The following is a 17,282-nucleotide window of genomic DNA, read 5'->3' as shown; positions in this document are numbered from 1 at the left end:
GATTTGTTAATTGTGGATGGCGTGTTTCTTTGTTGAGTGTATGGTGTTGCCTGCAGGTGCAGTGATGTGGACATGAATTTCCCCCTTGGAGGACAATAAATTGAATTTATTGATTGATTGATATTCAAATTAAAAAGCCCAAAACAAAATGCACTAAAAGAAAACAGGACATTAAAATAAGATTCAAAGGATCAAAGTTCAGACTGAAAATCTTTGCATTTATTCAAATCATTACCACATTGAGGACATTGGTATAAGTGCCATGAGGAAACCATATCCTCACGTCTTTTTCTTTTAGAGACCCTCTATTATTTATCAGTACAAATGAACTTGGTGAAGAAGGAAAGGTGTGCTGCTGGTCTGTTGTACAAAGGCGCCCTCTGGTGGTTCAGCAAAGACAAAAAGTCAGAATTCCAAATAATTCATCCTTACACCAATAGGAGATGGGAAAATGATTGAAATGATACAAAAATTATAGCGTTTGTGTATCAAAAGGCGCAAACTAAACAACACATAATAAAAATAACATTTAAACCAAGGTTTAAAAACACCACCATTAATCTTTTTTCTAAATATATACAAGAACACACACAAAAGGGATTATGAAATGATTATTAAAAGCTCTGTTATACATTCATTAGAGGTTGTAAAAGTACACACATTCTTTACTCAAGCAGAAGTACAGATACTTGTGTAAAAATACTCTGATAAAAGTAGAAGTACTGATTCAACTGCTTTACTCAATAAAAATAACCACAGGCTCTGCAATGTACTTGAAGTATAAATATAAAAACTACTCTCCTCGTTTCTCTGAAGGATATTTCTACCTTTCTGCGCAAAATTAACAGAAACTTCAAAACGGGGAGTCACCCTCTCTCGTTTGTTTCGTCATGTCATGCGTGATATGCATCGTTATTGATGTAGGGAAGGCGTGCAATGACACAAAAGACATTTATTCCCCTCACATGCATTAAAAACTAAAGTAACAAGCTTGTTTTGAAGGAGTAGAAAGTACAGATTTGGGTGTAGAAATATAGGGAGTGAAACTAGTATTTGTACTTTCTTACTTCCCATTTCTATAACTCATGGTGGCACCTGTATATTTATATATATGCCACACAATATTACTCCTATGGAATCATCTGTGGATTGATAAAGTTATATGGCTGTTGATTCAGGTAAACCCTTTGAAAATGATGGATAAAATATGTTGGTCAAGCTAAAAACAAGCCTTACAGGCGTTCAACAAAATGCTTATTCTCTGGCTTGCTTAGAGTTAGATGATACAATCAACAGGGATTAAACACACAAGATACAACTTGAATTACTTAGCTTTCGAGGTGTTGGTATAGTTATTTTTGAATTTTGGAAAAAGCTCAGTTAACAATTTCCCCCCTGCTTTCAGTCTTTATGCTGAACCAAGCTAATTGCCTCCTGGCTCCATACTTAATGCATGAAGATGAGAGTAATAATCGTCTCATCAAATTCTCTGCTTTTCACACACACACGTTCACTGCTTGTAGTTTAGCACCCCGTGGGAAGACGTACAACAGCAACAGCTGTATGTACAGAACATTGCAAATAAACTGTTGCAGATATCTTTCACATGCAACATATCCAAGTAACTTTGATGACAGACTGACATCAGTGCAATATCTGATAACCTTGGTCACACTGTAGGTGCCTCTAGACTGATTCTAGATAAGAAAATCTGACAGATGCATTGTAAACTTTGACATGTCAATATTGTCCCTGAGATGTTGACATAATGGTGCCAGAGGTGGAGCAATAGTAGAACAAAATGATATCTTAGTCATTGACCTAGCTAATGAATAACCAGTATAGCTCCATACAACTGACACAGCTGGCTGGGAAGGTAGCTTCATTTGAAAGGTTGATTTTTTTTTTTCTCTCTATAGAGTAATTAGCGTAATTCAGTTACTACACGCTGGCTGTGTGTTCTCCATAGAAGCCAAACGGAGCATATGGATGAGGAGACTGCAGCATAGTTCAGCACACAAGGAGTGTCAAGACTCCAGTGTGGTTTCTTAGCAACAGTACACAGCAGGATATCGCTCCCTATCATTGTCTATACATGAATATAAAAAAACAAAGTCATTTAATACATGAATATAGTTCAGTGCACTGATTTTACCGGCTACAAATTGCTCTGAGTGTGATTAAAGCAACGCATTCATCCACATCTCACATTAACGGCGTTGAGAAAATATGTGCTGCCTTAAACTGATGCTACATTTGACACATGGCATGTGCCTCGAATGCAATGACAATACAACCCGAATCTTAAAAGGATTACTTTATGTATGTCACAATGGCCACACAGGTCCCTGAACATCTGTAAACCCTCAAGAACACAGTAACTGTAAGCACTTCAGCATCAGAGGTTACACTGTATCCTCTGCTGATGTTCTTGATGGAGAGGTGGTCAGCGTTGGAGGTCAGCATGGCTGTAGACAACCCTGGTAGAGCAGAGTAAAGCCAGCAGGCTGAAGCAGCAGGCGGAGGCCATGTAAGCCCTCACACTGTTAGCCAGCTGCACTATCGAGCCGAGGCACATTGCCGGCAGCACCTGCAGGAGATACACAATTACATTTTAAATGGCTGATCAGGATCATTTGCAATGCATTTAAAGGCATAATTGCTCATTTCTTTCACAATGTAATGTTGAAGAGTTTCATTCAATCATTAATATTAGCACTTCTTGTGTCTCAAACAATCACAATTAAAACTATACACTTGTTTTACTAACTTGATTTAACTAGACTTAATTGTTTTGTTTTATTCATTTAGTTGAACATTAAAGGGGTGGTGGGGGTGGATTTTGCTTTTTTTTTGCCTTAACCAATCAGGAGCAACGCATCCTTTCCTATGATAGCTGTTTCTAGGCACAGTTGGTTTTCATAACAGTAGCAGAAATGTGTGCTAGAGACCAATGAAGCCAACGCACAACATGCAACAATGGCAAAGTAAAGCCAGCCCCACAACTGTCATTTTTCAATTTTGCTGTGCTGTCAATTTGTCACATTACATTTTTGACCTAGCTTGAAGAAATTTTGGTTTATTTTTTTTTATTTGTTAGATGGCATTTAGTGGTGAGGGTGAAGAAAGCTGATAATTTGCTAAATGCCAGTTGGCGGTATAGGTCATTAGCTGTCGGTATCAGCTGGTTTTATTCTGTCTTAAAACCCCAAACAGATTTTAAGGTACAGCTACATACTTACAGCTGTGTGTCAGCACTCTCACCCACGCTGTATTTTTTAAGAGCTTTTGGGCAGAGGTGACTGACAGACTCTCTCACATACTGAACAGAAACCTTCGGGCATACAACAGATATCTTGTTGTTTGCTGTTGGGCAAACGCTACACAGTTGCAGAGCAAGAGTTCACAGACACTAGCTGCTTAAGCTGTTTTGGCACTGAGTTTGATGACTTGCAAGATGCACAAACGGTTTTAGACTTGCTAAACAGTGAAAGAGCTGAAGTGAAATAGATGCATATTTTCAACAGTAATATGATCAAAAAATTCAAAACGCTCCTCCAGTGGCATTAGAATAGTACAGCATATTTTGTAATGATTTTCTTGATGTTCTTCCTGTAGCTCATTTAGACATTTAAACATACTATATTTGGCTTAAATCTAGAATTTGCTTCACATTGTACTGTTTTCTTCCTAATAAATAATTAACAATTTTGGTAATTTAAATAAATGATCCACGTTACCTGTGAGAGCAGGTAGGCGCTGTCCAGTATCGCCATGTCAAAACACATCCCTCTTTGTGAGACTGGTGTGCAGTCCGTGTCACCTGTGTCACCTCGGGCCACAAACAGTGAAACATGGGGCAAGCCAACAGCGGGCTCTGCCCCATGTGAAGACAGTCCCCCTGTGTGGCCTTCAGCATGAAGAGTGGCTGGACCACAGGAGATGAGGGGCTCAGTAAGCGCTGCTACATCCACATTTTTGTTAAGCTGAGGAGGTCTGGGCTTGGATGATGTGAAAAAAGCCTTGAAGAGAGAAGGATGAAAGATGAGCAAAAGGATGCAAGCACTAAAATGGAGATCAGTTACTGTGTGTAGTTATGTAGTGGAGAATATATAAATTCTCTTTCTGAGACTGAGAGGAAAAGATCACTACCACTCTCATATCTGTGCGTGAGTACAGCGCTGAAGCACGGAAGTGATTAGCAGCTAGCCCAGTTGTCTCCAGAGATCAAAAAAGATCAAAAATCACTTGCCAACACTTTTCACTAATTAAAACATTGTGTCGCCTTTGTTAATCTGCACACAAACAGAAACATACAAAAGAGAATTGCGCAGTGACTTCCTGGAGTCTTGTTATCACTATGAGAAGGCCAAGAAATAGTTACAACACTCAAAGGTTATACAGTATGTAGATACAGTATGTAGGAGATTTACAACATTAATATAGGAGCAAATAACAATTTGTTATGTAAAGATATAGTGCAGTTATGGTGTCCTGAACAGTTGTCACACTGCCTCTGCCTGTGCTGCTATCACAGCCTCTCTGTGGTTTGCTTACACAGCCAGCCATTTATTTCAACCAAACCAGAGTTGAAACAGTGGAAAGACTAACAAAGATGGTTTTGGTGAATTTTATTAATAGGTAAAATTACTGTTTTTGTAAAAGGAGTCCGGTCGTAGTCGTAGTGCTCATTGTTTTGGTCTGAGATGCTGGTGCTCTAGTGCAACATCTAGTGGCAACTCCCTTAATGCTTGTGAGGTGCTTTTGTACTTTTTCACTTTGATCAGAGCCAGTGTAGCTGTTTTACCCTGCTACCAGTATTTACGCTAAGCTACGCTAACCACATCCTGACTCCAGCTCTGAACGTAATGTAAATATTTAGGACTGGTATTAATCTTATCTAATTCTCAGCAAGAAAGTGAAACTTTAAACTATTCCTTTCCTTTAAGAAGTACTGAAATGTTCAGTTTAGTTGTTCTTAAAGACACTTTGTGTAGAATTGGAAACCTTCTGGTGTCCCTTCAGGTTGGTGTCAAAAAAGAATGTATATTGCTACTTGACATTTAGACCAAAAGACTCAAAGCAACATATATACTGCACCAATTTTAATTTATTTATTTTTTAATTGCATTATATAAATAGTTTTTCTTTAAAGGACAGTGTCTTACTTAAAGTTTCATAAATCAAACGCAGCTTCATCTTTTCTTTAGACTACATAGCTTAGTAAACTCTAATTATATTGACATATATACTCAATATACAAAGTGATCAGCATCAATAGGTGTGAAAACTGACTCTTCCCTGCATGTCTGTATGTAAATGTCTAGTGTGGTTGGGAGATTAACGTACTTGTATATCTGAGTGATAGAGACATAGCAGGGTGTATGGCAGGACCTGAAGGACGCTGAGTGTGTATCCTGTCACAGCCACCATGGCGGTGACCGTTATCACACTTTCTGAGACACTCAGAATGATGGTGGCAAACACCAACAGAGCTACGCCACTGATGTACACCACCCTGACTCCCAGCAGAGCAACCCAGCGGCCCATGAGCACAGAGCACAGCACCGACACCACACACTGTAGGAAGAGACCCAGACTGGCCATACGCACACCTGCACAGACAGGAATGAAGTGGTTATAAGGCAAATGAATCCCATTGGTTGAGTAAAACCTGAATGGGCGGGGCTAAAGAAGCACTTACCCTACCTTCATCATAGTGTTCTCTTTCCTGTGACTGTGGCTTTGCACTCGGAACTCCCTGGTACAATGCCTCCCCCATAAAGTCAGCAAAGAAGAGCATGACGCTCATTAGCGCCATCCAGCTGCACATCTCCGCCACAAACAGTCTCCAGATGACCACTGGCACACACACACACGTTGTATACACTCGAGGGAACACTGACATACATGCTGATGCACATCGGCCCAGCGCCACAAGGTAACGCTGAGGCCGGAGCAGGAGCGAGTGAGGGCAGTATCTGCTGCTCCAGCTTCTCAAAGAGCTGCAGGAGACAGTCTTCCCCTCTCCTCCTCTGGTTCCAGTCTCCTCTGGGATAAAGGCGGTGGTGAAGAGGCAGCTGAGGAAGAGGAAGGTGAGCAGGGCGTAGACAAAGGCCTCTTGCCCTCCCAGGTATGTTGCTATGTGTACTTGGCTCCAGTCCATGGCAGGAAGGAAGAACCTGAATGTAAGTAAGAGTTTAAGATAGAAAATTATGTGCACAGATCTTACTTGATTATATTATTATTCATATGTAATAGCGGCTGTCCAAAGTCTGTCAATAAAGAAAGAAACTGCACCCCCTAGTGGGATTATAAAGAATATACTCAGGCAGACAGATGTGCACACTGCTGCCCCCCATTCTGACAGATCCAACCACATTGGTCCAACCTGAAATATCTCAACTACCAGAGATGGCTTACCATGAAATGATGTCCTAGAGACATTCAAAGTACCCAGAAGTTGGATCTTAATGACTTTGGTGATCCCCTGACTGACGCTTTTTAGTGGCAGAAATATATGCTGATTTTAACAATCAATTACTTGGAAAAGAAAGAAAAGGCCCCAAAAGAAGATATTTGAACTCAAAAATATTAAATTATAGCTTATTAGTAACGCATTGAATAGAATTATCTAAAAGTAAAATTACCTGCAAAACTAAAAGCAGTCCCATCATCCTCTGCACAAATGTTAGCATGCTAGCAATGGTGAACATGGTACCTGCTAGCATTAGTCTCACTTTCTTGTGAAAGTTGGCCCACTTTCGACACCAATTTACCAATTTATTTTTGGTCAAAATGCTCACAAAGTTTCAAAACTAGGTATCCAAACTGGAATGGAGTCAGTTACCTGTTGGTGGAAAAGGCGTAATAGTTTAAAATAATGATGGTCTGGGACCTGCTGTACTCGCTTACCAATATGCCGCCCTAGAGCATCAACTAAATGACTAAAATGTAAGTTCATCTGACAAGTAAGCAGGAAACCGAAGTACAGAAAGCCAAAAAGTGGGCTACATAAGACAACACCATTTGTTTGAATGCACAGAATGAACAGTGTCCCTGAGGCACATCACCTGACAAATGACAAAAGTCAAGTGACGTACAGTGAATAATGGGTGTTCTCCACAGAAGCCGAACAATAAAGCATGCATTCATGAACATGAAAGACAGCAAGTGAGAGACAGAACCAGTTAGGAGAGAAAGGTTTAACAAGTGCCTCACCCCAGGCACCCCCCCAGGCTGGTCATCAGGGAGTAAACTGAGAATGCTCTGTGGTTTTCCTCCTCTGCAGGGAACAGGTCTGACAGCATAGCCGCCAGCAGGGTTAAACAGGCCTGAGGAGTCAACACAAGGCTTATCTGACACCAAATTACAACCAATGTGACAATAAGCAAGCTGATACTAAAACAACAAACAGCAAATCTCAAATTACATTTCAGCAATTTTATAGTTTAAGTATTTTAATTTGAAAGTATTTTGATAGTATGACTTGATAGTATGATGGCTTGCTACCACCCAATGCCACCCCTCTGGATCCGCCCCTGATAAGTGGTATGCTGTATGTCTTAGTGATCTAATTTTCTACAGCAGTGTTCCTCTTCATTTGAGTATACTTAGTAATCCTAAACTGAAAAGGTTTCTTAATACCTTCGTAACAGCTGCCACATGAACAGCAGTGTTACACCCTTAATATATGAAGCACATATACCTTCAATAGATGGTGAATTCAATGTTCAAAATCTACTACTGTGGTATTGTTACTGGGTTTTTTTTGCACATCTGTTACACACATTTTTTTGCAGATTTGTTCTGTTTCGTGTTATCTGTGCTGCTGAGAAACTATTTCAATTCCTTTGTTTCACAATGAAGTTTCCAATATTATGAAGTAAGGTACTTTCTTAAAGGTCTGTGAAACATGAAGGAGGATCTATTGGCAGAAATATAATATTCATAGGCATGTTTTCATTAGTGGTATAATCACCTGAATATAAGAACTGTTGTGTTTTTGTTACCATAGAATGAGCTGTTTTTTAAAGAGGGAACTCTTTACAGTAGCCCAGAACAGACAAACCAAACACTGGTTCTGTTAGGGTCCTTTGGGTAACCTCACCACGAGATACCACTAAATCCTACAAACTGGTTTGTCAATTGTCAAACTAACAATGTATTAACGGATAAATTATTTTGTTTTGGAGTTGTGAACATTAAACATCTGGTTTGCGAAAGCCAGACAGTAACTCACCTGTCCACAGAAGTCCATCAGGCACACACCTCCAGCCTGCAGGGCAGCTTCTAGCCATTGAGGGTGCTGTGGGGACATCAGCACAGCCAGGCGCCAGGCCTGTGGTATGACCTGCAGGCCCAGTAAAACCCCCAGGCTCAGCATCCAGATAAACGGCCGCCGCCGACCAAAATGGCCTCGCCACGAGTCACTAGCTGAGCCAATCATGGGTATAAAGATCAAACCCAGAACTGGACTCAAAGCTGGCAGAAAGAGGCAGCCTGTTAAATTCATTTCATTGGTTCTGAAAACATATTCACTGACCAGTGAGGAATGGGCAGGTAAGACTGGGAAAAACATTTAGGCAGAATTTTCAGCAGCTTGTTAGATAACAGACATGTAGCCTATGCTTCACTAAAAAAATGCTATTTTTGTAGTAGCACGTATGTTCTCTACACCCACAGTAAAAGCCATACAAAGAGTTTGGAACGTTGCGGCTTTTTTATTGTCTTTACAAAATCAAAAATACAAGAGCAGTAGTGTGAGGAATGGATTAAAAAATGTGTTTTTCTGTTTAAACGCAAGCTGCTAACACTAGTATGTCTTGCTAGCTTATTGCCTGGTTAGAGTGGTATCTTAAGCACAATGTCTATGGCAAAGAGCACATTATTAGCTACATGGGGTTAAAGGTTATGTTAGAAAAAGCTCTGTTCGGGACTGACACATCCTCTGCCTGGGAGCCAGTGTAACATCCCAGGTGCTTCTATATCAGAGTTAAGCATACCTAGCCAAACTAATCGGTTGATCCCAAAACATAGAGATAGTCTCCCATACAGTAGATTTCTGAGGAGTGATTGTGAAGTGTGGGTGGAGCTAAGGCGGGCCAAATGAAGTCTGGTTAGTGAAATCAACCACCTGTGACGGCACCCACCTTTCACTCAAAGTGATCACGCCCTTAATTATGCATAACTTTGAGCCCTAATATAATTTACAGTTATCGTGAACAAGAATTTAAGCTACAGAAACCAAAACACCTATACCAGGCTGGAAAGGTTAATTTTGGCTGTGAAGTTGGGCATTTTGACTTATGAAGATTGACTCGCTTTTGGAGCCAGCCTTAGGTGGCTGTTTGAGGAACTGCAGTTTTCAGCCCAGGAAGTGTCCACTTGGTTAGCCCTAATCCTCAAAAATATTTTCTTGTGAAAAACTGTTGTCCCTGTTTTTGTCTCTAGACCAGAAACCAAACAAGCCATTTAAAACTATAAGTTGATGCAGAGCCACTGAGAAAATGAAGGAACTATATAATAAATAATAAAATAGATATTAATTATATGATAATTTTAAGCTGTTGATAAATAATGAGTAAATTCTTAGGAGAAGTTCTGTTGCTGAGAGATACTAACCTTTACTGTTACAGTGATAATAGACAACCTATAGCCTTTATCACCATAAGAGGTACTAAGTGCATTATTGAATACCGTCTCCTACAATGTCCTGAAATAACTTCTGTTATGAATTGGCGCTATACAAATAAAACTGTATTGAATTGAATTGAATTAAATTGCAAGTAAAACATATATAAAGATTTTCTTAATTTAAAGCCATGAGTGCGTTATCCTCACCTTTGTATTTTCATCCTATGTCCTACAATGCAGAACTTTTCAGTCTGTAGTTTTATGAATATTTAAATGACAAGAATGTTCTTGTTTCCTTAATTGACTCTGATATGACATTCTATTATTATATTATTACATAATTGTTAAGTTTCAAGCTCAGCCACATGAACACGGGGAGAACGTAGAACAGAGAACAGAAGGTCCCAGCCAACTGTACTGCACCGAGGACTGTGAGGCCACAGTTCTAACCGCTGCCCCACCGTGCTGTAAGATAATTGTCAGTACAAATACAATAACTGCTTCTGTCTTGCAGTGTCAAGTCATGCCCATTAACATCCAGTCCACCCATGGTCACTGAGTGTATATGGTTCATCAACTTACCGAGCACCATAGTCATGTAGCGTTCCTCCATGCCGGCCTGCAGCAGTAGAGGTGGGATATAGACGGTTCCTGCAGCCATGCATGCCTCCACGCCACATGATAAAGCGTTCACCATTAACAACTTCCACACCCGGGCCTGTGACGGATTTTCCATTTTGGTTTGTTCCCCCTGCCTCCTTTTGAACCACCACTCCTTTCTTTTTTTACTGTCTCGTTTGAATGTAATATCTTTGGTGTGCACAGTATTTAGTCCTAATATGAAATAATTGGTACATGTCAGTGAATAAAAGGGCTTCCCAGAGGGGTTTTGGCTGGTTGTCAGATTTGGAAGATTTCCATGTCATGATGTGTTGTGCAAGAGACGTCGAGAACTTTCTTTATGTTCCTTATTATTTTTTTCAGCTTTAGTTGTTGTTCTGCAAGAATGAACAACGCTTCCCGTCCCAGGCCAACTTGTGGACATCTTCTGCCAGAGTGGTGTCTTCCTGGGAAGTTCAGACAGAGAGAAGCACTGTCTGGTCTGCTGTAATTACAGCGGGCCTGGGAGATGGAAAAAAAAGCACCTTTGATTTATGAAGTCATTTTCAGTTGGATGAAGATTGCAAACAGTGAAGTTGTATCAGAATTAAACCTCTTATGTTATTTCTAAAAAGCGACTAGTGATAAATTAAGCAACTTATTCGGACCATCAGGGAAAAAGTGAGAAACACATTAAAATGTATTATATTGTAATTTATCCCCATGCATGCTCTTCAGAGTAATCGCAGTCTACGGCTCTTCTGCCAACAGCGCCGGAGTCTCTCTCTCTCCTCTTGTGCCGGCAGTCAGAAAGTGTGGCATGTGGGACACGTTTGACCTTCTCTCACTCTTTCTCTCCATCTCTGGATTAGGGGGTTTCTATAGCTTATATGTAAATAGTTAAATAGTTAATTTGACCTTCTCCACCCCTTTGTACAACCCTTTCCCTTCAAATATACAATTTCCCTGTGGTGAGTTTGTGATTATTTGGAAAAATAATTATGTTAAAAGTGTGAAACAAAAGCTGCTTACCTGCAACTCTAAAGCTAGCTGACTGGGACCAGTAACTTCCTGGAGTTTCCCACTAGTTGACAGCAACCTCCAGAGGTTTTCCAATTATCTTACTGACATTTACACCTTTAATTAACATCCATTTTCCTGGTTATATTTACACGTGGCAATGACGTGCATAAATTGGCTCACCTGTCATTGGTAGGCATTATAGATGACTCACTACAATTTGTATTCTCAATTCATTACACACCCTGATCGGCGGTTGGTTGAGTCTCAGGATGATGAATAGCACCTTTAAGCTACAGACAAAAGCAGGTGTTGAGGTGTTCGGGGCTGTGAATATACCGTAAATGTGTTAACTACATGTTGCTGACACAGTAACAACACTGACAAAGTTTAACGTTAATCCTGAGAATGAGAGGCTCCATTAATATTTCCTGATCTGGAACAGTATATGCAACCAATAGTGAGCCATATAGACACAGAAAAACACTTTGTTTCACACATACTGAGTGGAATTACTTTATGACAACTCATCATCAGTTGCTAATCTTTCATCTAACACCCTGTGTGTTGTTAAGTTCAGTTACTCATTAAACAAGAGGCTCCTGTTTCTGTTAAACATTCATTCTCAGATGCACTATTAAGCATTAAGTGATAAGCCACTGAGTTGCTTCCCTTGCCTCATAAAAGCTCTCTGATCTCTCAACAAGGAACGAAAGTGGCTACTAGAAGTGCCAGCAGCAGCTCACCCAGTGCAATCACAACTTCCCTCTAAAGCTCGGTGGTGTGTGGCAGCATGTGTGTGAGACGATCCCAGGACACACACTCCTGCCAACAGGTGAGGACCTTCTGGCTCACTGGGGAACAGAGAAGATTAAAGGAACAGGTTTCTATCATGCTTTATGTGAAACTTGTGGGCGGGCCTTCTGTCTTATAATGGGATATCAGTCATCCTACACTTTGAGGGTTTGGTCTCACATGTTACGTGAGGTGTTTATTTTATGCCTTTCCCAATTCCAGCACAGAGCCTGACCTTTTCATTCACGTGATTTATTTAGAAAATGTTTAGTTTTGTTTCTTTATAGGTATTTTTCTCACAGGTTACATTAAAGATTTCAAATTAAGTGTATTAAAGTAACATTTAGGAGGATCTTTTTGGCAGAATGGAATATAATGTTTCATAGGGACGTTTTATTTATATAGTGTGTAATCACCTGAATATAAAGAATCATTGTGTTTTCGTTACCTTAGAATGAGCTGTTTTTATCTAGATGCCACAGGTCACCTTCCATGGAGTACCACATGTTGGACCGCCATGTTTCTACGGTAGCCCAGAACGGACAAACCCCCTAGATAGAGCCTTCCATGTTATTTGCAACCCCCATAGTTTCTCCTACAATTTTCAACAACTCATTCTGATTCCCAGGTCATTAAATACTACTGTATACATATCAACAGGAGCAAGTTCTACCATTTTCTGGTAGGTCTTGACGTCTAAAACATTATAGGACAGCCTATAGAAATCACAAACGGCACACTACCCATGATGCAATAGACCATTATAATCAACCATATCCTGCTAGTAAAAACTACCAAGGAGCCATTGTAACCAAGCGAGCCAGGCAAAAACTGTAAGCTTTTATATCGTGTTGTAAACAGTACTGACTGTGTTGGCAGTGAACAGCAGATGGTGATGAATAAAATCAGATTTACTCACTTTGTTGTTCAGAGCATGATGACCATGTTGCCGGCTGGTTTCAGGACTTGTATCTGCCCCAGGCTGACCTAAAATATCACTTAGCTTTGTGTTTGTGTGTGCAACACTCAGAGTAAAGTGTTAACACGCCAGCAATAAAAAGTGCTGAAGAGCTTCCACTCTACATACACAAGATGTAGGAAAGGAAGTACAGAGGACAGACACATCTTCACACATGAGGAGACAGTGTGAGTTCTCATTGGGTCATTATGTCCCCCCCCCACTGGTGATAATTTGAAGAAGTCTCAGTTACCTTCTGACTTGTACTTTGAATATTGACAATACTATTTGTAATTGATGGTGTACACTGTCTTCAGGTTTTTTAAACACCAGAGTATGAATCAATAAGGCACAGAGATATTGTCTTTTTTTATTCCACGTTTTTCTTCCTTCTTAAAATCTGGTTGCAACTGGACCTCTGACAGTTCAGTGAGAAATTCAGGTGTGTTATGGTAGCACGTTGGTAGATTGGTAGTATTTTTTGTTTGATACCACTTTAAACTACCCCTTTATATGCCATTCAAATAAAAACCCAGTGCAAAATAATGGCAAAGGTCAAAGGAGCCCCCAAATGCGTGAAAAGTGTTGATTAGAATAGAGCAGAGTTCCATTTGTTGTTTGGCTTCAAACGATGATATAAGGCAATGTACAATGCAATGTATCAAACTTCACACAGCTGCATGCAACTTTTTTCACATGTGAAGTAGTACTCCCCAACGCAAACGATGTGTAAAACTGCTGTACTGTAGTTCCCCTTTAAAGCTGCGGTAGGTAACCTTTATAAGAAACTTGCTGAAACGTTCACTATATCCTGACAGTAGAACGCGACACAGATAATCTGTGAAACAATCAGGTTCCTCTGGCTCCTCCTAGTGCTCCTAATGGCATTTGCAAGAATCCACCGGGCCTGAACGAAAACAACCAATCAGAGCCCAAGAAGCATACAGGAACTTTTGGGTTGGCGGCCTTGAGATAGATGAAGTTGATCTCAATTCAACACTATCTTTCTGGCTCTGATTTGATTGTTTTCGTTCACCACCCCATGGGGTTATGTAGATACCATTAGGGGCACTAGGAGGAGCCAGATTTTTTTTATTTCCTTTTTTTTTTTCTTTTTTTTACAATTTTTCACAGATGATCTGTCTCATTTTCTAGTGTCAGGATAGAGTGAGAGTTTCAGCAAATATAAGAAAAGGTTTTTAAAAAAATTACAAACTGCAGCTTTAAGATTGTTTTTTTCCTTCTATTTTTACCTAGCTCTACTTTTTTATATGTTTTTCACTTAATCTTATACTGTCTTTTTTTATATTTTTAAATTCATTTCTTTAATAAAAGCTTTTTATTTATAAAATAAAATAACCTTGTTTTTTTAACCTTTGGAGTGTGGCCTTTATATGATAAAAACATGGAGGAAATACAAACATTTGCATGCAGACATACAGGGGTCCAGATTGAGAATGAAAAGTTGAAAAAAGGTGTTAATGGGGATATCAGCTGTCCAAGTTTAGCATGACTCTGTACAGTTTGATATAATCTTCTTAGGGATCAAGTTCTGCATTGTTTGAGAGTTGTTAGTAAACCCATCTGAAATGGGTCTCTTCATGAGATCAAAAGACTGCATATAAAAACAGTGCCACTGAGTGGCAGACACCGAGTATTACCGATCATTCTAAACCACAACCGCACATTCCAGAGCTCAACGTCACAAAACAAGTAGTTAAATCCGTATAAAAAGTAGGTTGCCTTTATTAGAAGCTGGGAAACCAAAACATTATCAACATCGTCGTTGTTAATACTTTTAAGACCACAATATTGCCATCACCAGCATCATCATCATCATCGCTTCGCACTTTTTCCACAACATGCAAAAGATTCAAGAGTTCAGCGTTCCTTTTCCACACTACTGACAAAAGCTTCTCCACTTGGTCTCCTGTAGGAATCACAACTTGGCTTACATTTACATTGCCAGTACAACTGAAGGTAGATAGAAAAAAAACATCAAAAACAGTACAACAGAAGAAATCGTAGAATGGATGAAAGAGGAGAAATTCACAGCCTTATGCCATGTGCCCCCCCTGTGGGATGATGGGAGAGGACCCTCGTTCAAGCCCTCATCGCTGTGATCTACAGACAGTATCTGATCCTACTGCAAACAGAGCTCTCGGAGCTTTAGATTGGTATAAACAAACTTTTTTTTCCTATTTATTTTTATATTCATATCCAATCGTCTGAAAATGACATTAAGTATTGGGTGCCAATTCAGGACCTGAACGTAGAAAAACACACTAACCTGCTAATAAGGACAGTTGTAAAACAATTGAATGTGCTTCTGAACCGAGGACTAAGTTCGAGTGCGTCCTGTTACACATCCAGGACTCATCTCTATTGCAGCCTTGGGACCAATCAGAATTTCTCCTGACGAACGCCTAATAATGAATTTATGTTCCCAAGATCACAATAGCATCTGTTTTCTTCTTATTTTTTTGCTTTGACATCAAAAAACACTACTTATCGCAAAAAAGGACAATCTCACAAGTGCTGCACCTGATCTCCGAGTCACTAGTTTTGAGATCGTTTATGGCTTTGGATGGTCTGCTGATCATACAAATTGTTGACTTGTCCTAAGCCTAATTTGCCGCTTGTAGCAAAGACCTAAAAGATGAGGACAGGTTACATTCTCAGGCCTCCAACGACATTATCAGAGCCACTACTGAAACCGAACTCAATGAAAATTAAGGCATTAAAAAGACAAATGGACGCCAGATATAAACGTAGCTACTGATCTTCTCTGAGCCTCAGTACTGTAGAATTCTGAATTGAAAGAAGTATCCATCTTGTGAAATACTAATGGATGGACGAAAAGCTCTAAGAAACAAATGGACATGGATACCAACAGTAACCATTAAGATGATGGGACTGGGAGAGGTGGGGGAGGGGTAGAAGAGAAAGGACAGGAGTAAATAAGGGAGGGGTGGCTGGTCCAACCAGGCAGAACAGATTGGATAGGGTCAACTTTTTTTCTTTAAAATCAAGATACATTTTATTTCTTTTCTTAAAAAACAAACATTACAAAAAAAATCTGAATAGAGAATTAGAACAATGAACCAACAGGAGAAAAACGACATTCATTTTTTTTTAACTCTCAAAAGAAAAAAAAAGAAACATCTCTTCTTGCATTTCATTTAAAAATAACAAAAAGATTTAGCGGCGCCTGGCACAAGGGGTTGAATGTTGAGAAGATGCTGTAGCCATGCGGGGGGAGGTGGGGGTTTTGAAAGGGGCGGGGTTGCTTCACGTAGCATGGTGCATCGTTAAAAAAGCCCAACATACAACAACAGAAACCGTTTCACATAGGCAGCTGATGGGCTGACAGAAGGGGGGGAAATAGCCAGACCCTTACAGGAAGTACCCCCACAAGCACACAGATTGAATCAAGTACATAAAAACACACACATGCTGGCCTGAAAACGCGCGATAGTGACAGTTCGGCGTGTAGCAAACACTTAGCGGTGACCCGCCGCTCCGCCCGTGTACGGCACGCGCCTTTAACAGTTTGAACTGATCTACGAAGCAGCAGCTACAAGTGGAATACTTTACAAAATAACGCGCTTTATCGAATCCTCCACACAGATGCACAATAAGAGTTGAGGGCAATGAAATAGTGTGAAAGAAGCGGTGTGATCTTTAAAAGTAAAATTAAAAAGACGCTGCTTTAACTGAAAGAAGATTTTTAAAGGTTTTAAAACAACCTCCTAACTAACTGCCCTGTTAAAAAATGCTCCTGGTTTAAAAGCACAAAGTACCAAAGAGAGGGTGAAGGCTTCTGCCCTGCGTGTGTTGACTCAATGTCGCTTTGTAAATACAGCGCTTTAGTTACTGATACTGAGAGGCTCTGAACAATACTCCCTGTGATCGCAGATATCAGTCAGATAAACAGGGAAAAGGTGTGTGTCAGATAATCCTAGGGGAGGAAAAACACAAGTGAACTGGTTCGTTCACACTGAGGACGGATGTTCACTAGCGCTGAGCTCTTGGAAAGGCTTGTCTGGATTTTCACACTAAAATGCAGAATGTGAATGATAAAGACCGGAGGCTGGGTAAGGCTGAATGTTGTGACTCTGGTGCTGAAAATGGAAAACTCCTCACATACACCGTATGATCACATGAGCACAATGTCTTGGCTGGAGGGGGGCGGGGGGGAGGGGAGCAAAACAAGAAAAATAGAAAAAGCACACCCAGTCCAAACCAAATGAACCAGGCCACCAGGAAAAAA

At 40.1% G+C, this 17,282-nt stretch overlaps 1 protein-coding gene across 1 annotated transcript; it reads right to left on the bottom strand.

Moving 5' to 3' along the window:
* Nucleotides 1-2,446: 2,446 nt before the first annotated feature.
* Nucleotides 2,447-10,479, bottom strand: LOC118328083 (solute carrier family 45 member 3). The gene is made up of 7 exons (XM_035661686.1): nt 10,219-10,479; nt 8,243-8,484; nt 7,222-7,334; nt 5,710-6,182; nt 5,350-5,615; nt 3,741-4,022; nt 2,447-2,590 (listed from the first exon to the last, which is right to left on the bottom strand). Exons 1-7 carry the CDS (start codon nt 10,370-10,372, stop codon nt 2,447-2,449), a joined length of 1,674 nt encoding a protein of 557 aa, XP_035517579.1. The 5' UTR covers nt 10,373-10,479.
* Nucleotides 10,480-17,282: the final 6,803 nt, after the last annotated feature.

This window comes from Morone saxatilis, unplaced genomic scaffold (assembly GCF_004916995.1).
Source record: "Morone saxatilis isolate NCDOM2014 unplaced genomic scaffold, NCSU_SB_2.0 Contig18, whole genome shotgun sequence".
Classification (NCBI taxonomy): Eukaryota; Metazoa; Chordata; class Actinopteri; family Moronidae; genus Morone; species Morone saxatilis.
Note: the sequence above shows the minus strand (reverse complement) of the source record. Positions and strands in the feature narration are given on the sequence as shown.

Excerpts from the sequence above, each read along its gene's own strand:
- LOC118328083 (XM_035661686.1), bottom strand. The coding sequence starts at position 10,372 with ATGGAAAATCCGTCACAGGCCCGGGTGTGGAAGTTGTTAATGGTGAAC. Across the intron at positions 6,183-7,221 it reads AGCCTGGGGGGGTGCCTGGG|GTTCTTCCTTCCTGCCATGG; the intron begins GTGAGGCACTTG and ends ACTTACATTCAG. Across the intron at positions 2,591-3,740 it reads GCGCCTACCTGCTCTCACAG|GTGCTGCCGGCAATGTGCCT; the intron begins GTAACGTGGATC and ends TATCTCCTGCAG.